At 46.5% G+C, this 4,979-nt stretch overlaps 1 protein-coding gene across 1 annotated transcript; it reads right to left on the bottom strand.

The window, feature by feature from the left end:
• Nucleotides 1-3,569: 3,569 nt before the first annotated feature.
• Nucleotides 3,570-4,727, bottom strand: LOC130019939 (basic salivary proline-rich protein 1-like). Its single transcript, XM_056110545.1, has one exon. The coding sequence runs from the start codon at nt 4,725-4,727 to the stop codon at nt 3,570-3,572; it is 1,158 nt and encodes a 385-aa protein (XP_055966520.1).
• Nucleotides 4,728-4,979: the final 252 nt, after the last annotated feature.

Here is a 4,979-nt window from a genome sequence, read left to right as displayed (position 1 = left end):
TCTTACTCTTTCTTTTGCTCTGTCTATTCTTATTTTAGCATTATGGTTTGAAATACAGACCATAGCAAACACTATGAAAATGTTTTCCTCATGCTGGCTCTTAGCTCACCCACCAAGAGGTCTCAGTGACAACTTCAGGTCTATTTTTGAGTGTATCATGTTATCTTTATGAAGGAAAGGTTAGCTGGCCCTTGGAGAGAGCTTATTTTACTTTCTCAGTTCATCCGGGTTCTATATCAATACTTTAAATAAGAAATTCAGCTTACTGTTTTCACACTATCATGGCAGCTACCAGTAGGGTCGCTCACACCCTCTCCCTGAGTTACAGATTCATTTAAACACAATCTTTCTTCCATCTATATCCATTTTATTTTTAAATCATCAAGGTACTTTAGCACAGAGAATATCAGAGACTCACTGGTATTCAAGAAAATGGCAGACTCCTCTCTGTATGCATAAGTTATTTCTTTTTTTTAATAAGAACCTTAATACAGTGAAGCTGTATTATTAGGAAGAGGACAGTTTTCATCTGTAATTTAAATGCATGTGAAAGAAACATCCTGCATCTTATTCCCTGCAGTTTTGGTGGGAGGGTTAACATTAAAAAAGACAAAATTTGCTGAAATCTAGTAGAGCTTGAAGCTAATCACAATAAAGTGGCATGTACTTTAAACTTCTTTAGAGTTTAGCATTTTAAAGACAGACTGTCCTAATAGCAACAATATTTAAAGACCCTTCAGCTAATACTTAAAGTTCTGGATGTTGTTGTTGCTATTTTGACTATTGTTCCAAATAAAACTTATACACCTTAAAAAAACTAGTAGTTGACATGGTTTGTATTTATTAAAGATAGAATCACACCTAGCACTATGTATAAGCCCAGCATTATTCTCATTTAAATAATTCCCATTAGATTTCCAGTCATTAAAACTTACCAGAAAATGTCTAAGATGTTTGCTTCCAATTCATACAAGAAGAGAAAATGGAAATACAAATGACTTCTTATCAATCTGTTTTTGTATAGAAACATATATTCATTCCAAAAGTCTGATTATTTGAACCCTTGGATTTTTGAAACTTTTACTATGTCAGATTCTTGTTGTAGTGGAGAAAACAGAAACAGAAATCCTTTATAGATACAAGCCTATTTCCTAGAAAAGTATTTATTAACAAAATGTTTACCCTCCACTTTTAAAAAAATATGTGCCATATTAACAAAATTTCACACATGTAAGTTATATTTGGGAACAATTTAATGAGAAAATTTTAGTAGAAATTTGCTATTTTTGCAACGACTGTAAGTGCAAATATATTAATATAAAAGTATAATCTGGTATCACCAAAAAAAATCTTATAAAAACTATGCAAGTCCCCGCTCTTATTCAAGCAGTTTAACACATCGATCAAGCTCTACATGGAAACCACAAGGAAAATATTAAAGCAGAGCAGTGAGCACATGAACATCTGTGGACAGCATTGAAAACTGCTTAATAATCCCAATGAAAGAAGTTTTACATTTTAAAATCTGAGACCTCTTTATGCAAATCATTTTGCCTTTAGCCATTTCAAAAGGAAATGGAGGACCTAGAGGATTTTACAGTTTTATATAACGCTAGTGAGATAGATGTCAACTTTGATCTTACATTAATTAGTTAAGATCTTGACTGATCACAGCAAAAGCAAACTCAAAACTCTGTTCCCCAGTGAAAATGAAGTACAGCCACTATCTCTAATGATGAAAATGTCTGCTTTATCATCTGTTATGGCCTACACTTAGTGTATTATTGGATGACATACACTAACAATCCATTATTTGGTAAAGGGATTTACAATGCTGTAAGCACATTTTAAACTTTATTATTTAGACATCAATTTTAATAGCAGTTTGTTTTGTATGCTTAAGTTCTCAGTGGGCATAAACTAAGTATGCTTTGTTTTGTTCTCTTTTTTGTTTTGTTTTGTTTTCTGTTTAAAGATTAAGATTAGAGGAACATAACTTTAGCTCTTGAAGGTGATGGTAGGATGAGATTGTGGCTATACTTCTGGAACATATCAACTTGAAATGACATAAATTTGTGTTACCATGAGGGAATTTGTTTTATTCCTTCATATCAAATGATGCAAAAAAAAAAACAGCTTAAAGCTCTGCTTAACTTTTAGAAAATGTGACCTTTCTATTATATACAAAGAACTAAATTTTAAAACTCAAGAGACAGCCAATCCCTGCAAAGAATTGTCTTTTCCCTACAGGTAGTATGAAATGGAGCCCAAATGACAGGACCCCATCTGAGCCTCCCAGCTCCCCTAGTATGCACAAACCCACTCTATCAATCATGGCAGGATAATGCATAGTGGTCGCCCCTGTGACAGGAAATGATTGAGTGCTGAACACAGGGCTGCTTCGCCTGTCGCTTTGTGCATTTGTATTTCTCCTGGGCTGCCTGGAGAATTTTCCCAACTTGGGGGCGGGGAAGGAGGGATCCCCACTGTATTTTGAAAAAGAAGTAATAATGTATTTTGATGATCAGGACATAACACAAAGGAGAAATTAAGCAGCCAGATCCCCATCCGTTGCTGTCCGGGCGCGGGTGCAATATTTTTCCGGCTCTAATTTAGTTTAGGTTAAGTCGATGCTGACCACGGCCTTCCTTCGCTTAGATGTTTCACTTACCTAGTCTCAAAACAAGCATTTGCTCCTTTATGATCACAAAAGAAAAAAACTAGTCGTTCCATCTTCCCCCCTTTTTTGTCCAAAAGAACGGTGTACCGTAATGTAAAGAGTTGTGAAATATTAGGCTTTCATATTTTCAGTTCTTTCTGTTCTTTTTTTTTTTGTTTTTTAGATTTCTGGTTTCATGTCAGCATCTAATTCTTAAATAGTTTTGAGTGTCATGTTGATTTTTCAAAGGAAATGTCCATGACGATGCATAGATTAAATAGTCTGCTAATTCAGGTATTTATTGAAAACAAAAAAGAGGTGGAAAAATATTTTTAAATGCTAATTAACAGGATTCAGTAGTTTGAGCTAGACTTCTCCGTCGGACCAGATGTGTTTTTTATGAGTCGGGAATAAAATATCAAGAACGTGTGCTTTGTTCACACTGATACCTTGAATGACTACAGAAATACTTTGCTTAATTATTAACATGGCCAGTTGAAGAATCCTCAAAGGCAAGGTGCTAGTCCGAAGTGAAAAGCTCCCAAGATGCTGCAAAACTCGCTACACCCTTTCAGAGAGGCGGTGGGAGGACGAAGATCATCCTAAGGGCCATTGGACAAGTCAGTTCAGTTACCGGGTTTGTCCTTGACGTTTTTGTCTGAACCACTATTCGCTACACTACGGGACGCCGCCTCGGGCCCCGCTTCCTAAAACAGTCCGGGGACCCGAGTCAAGTTTTCCAGAGGTGACCTTTCATTCGTTCCCCCTCCAGCCCGGGAGCCGGCACCTCCCGGGAAAGAAGGCCCAGACGGTTGCGGGGGGCGAGTGCGCGCGGCGCTGCGGTGCGCGGGCCCGTCTCGGGGACAGTCGGCGCTCCCGGGGCACCTGCCAGCGTGTCCGCGCGCGGGTTTCATTGTGTCTGCTCCGCGGCTCGAGCCCTCGCCGACCGAACCCTGTGGCCCAAAAGTGGGTTAGGGGCCTCTGGGTTCGGGGTGCTGCGACTCGAGCGCGGCCCCCGGTCCCGACTGGTGGCCGAGATCCCGTTCACAAGGGGCGGTTGGCAATTCCTTCGTCCGGGAGCCGGGGGGACCGGAGGGGCGCGATCCCGGAACTCGGAGTCTTCTGGGTCGGTCGCCAGTGCGGTTGGGGGGAAGTTTGGTTGGAAATGCGGGGGGCGGGGGGTGCTGAGGCTGCTCGCCGAGGCGGCAGGAGCCCCCGAGACTCTCCCGGGAGGGGGAAGCTGCGCCGACCCCGGCCCGGCCCCGCGGCGCGCACCGAGCGCCCAGGACGCGGCCCCCGCACTCCGGTGCCAACGGGGCGTGTCTCCCCCAGGACCCCAGAGACGACGCTCAGCGCCGCGGCCGGCGGCCTGGAGGTGCCCGGGAGCTCCGGGGTGGACGCAGCGGCCGCCCGGGCAGGTCCCTGCTGTGTCGGGGGGCCCGGAGCGCCTGCCCCTGGGGGACCAGGCGTCCTCACGCCAACCCGACAGCCGCGCGGGGCCCTCTCCGCAGCCCCACGTCGTGGCACCGACCGCGACACTGCCTTTAATTGCGGAGCTCCCTATGAACCACCGGGATGGGGAAAGCCTCCCCTTCCACTGATCAGCAGAAAAGCGGGGGCCGGGGGAACAAAAGGCGCAGAGCGGCCCCTGGCCCCGGCCCCGCGCGCTCGGCTGGCGGTGGGGGGCGCGGGGCTGGCGGGGCCGGGCTCCAGGCGAGCCCCGGGAAGGGGTGGCGGCGGGGGTGGGGGGCGTGGAGGAAAAGACAAACATCTGGGGACCGGACCATATGCCGAGCTTTGTTTTGTCCTTCAAAGTTCGGCTGCCCTTGAAGTGATTTGTCAGGCGGCCGGCGGGTGACAGGGAGGAGGCGCGGCGTGGGGCGGAGGCGCCCGCGGAGGGCGGGGACGGGGGAGGAGCGCGGAGAAGGATTGGGGGCCCGCACGGCGACCCCCGGCGCCCGCGACAGGGGTGCGGGAACCGGAGACTGGCCCGGGCGCCGCGTCGGTGCCGCACACGCGCGTGGGAGCCGGCCCCGAGGAAGCCGAGAGCGAGAGTCGCGGGAATCATTGCGGGGCCTTCAGAGGGGTGTGCAGTTCTATTTTAGCAAGAGTGGCCTGGAAGCACCCGCTCCCGCTCTTTTTCCCCCTTTCTCCTTTTTCTTCTGCCCGCCACCGCTGAACTGATTAGACTGTAATTAAGGCCATAAAGCCTTCAGATTATCCACCTGTTTATTCGCTAAAGTCGGGGTCTCATCAAGCAAATTAGCTGCTTCCCGGCTACACATTGGGCCTCAAGCTTGCCTGATTAATGAAGTTTATT

This window comes from Sorex fumeus, unplaced genomic scaffold (genome assembly GCF_029834395.1).
Source record: "Sorex fumeus unplaced genomic scaffold, SorFum_2.1 ptg000010l, whole genome shotgun sequence".
Classification (NCBI taxonomy): Eukaryota; Metazoa; Chordata; class Mammalia; order Eulipotyphla; family Soricidae; genus Sorex; species Sorex fumeus.
Note: the sequence above shows the minus strand (reverse complement) of the source record. Positions and strands in the feature narration are given on the sequence as shown.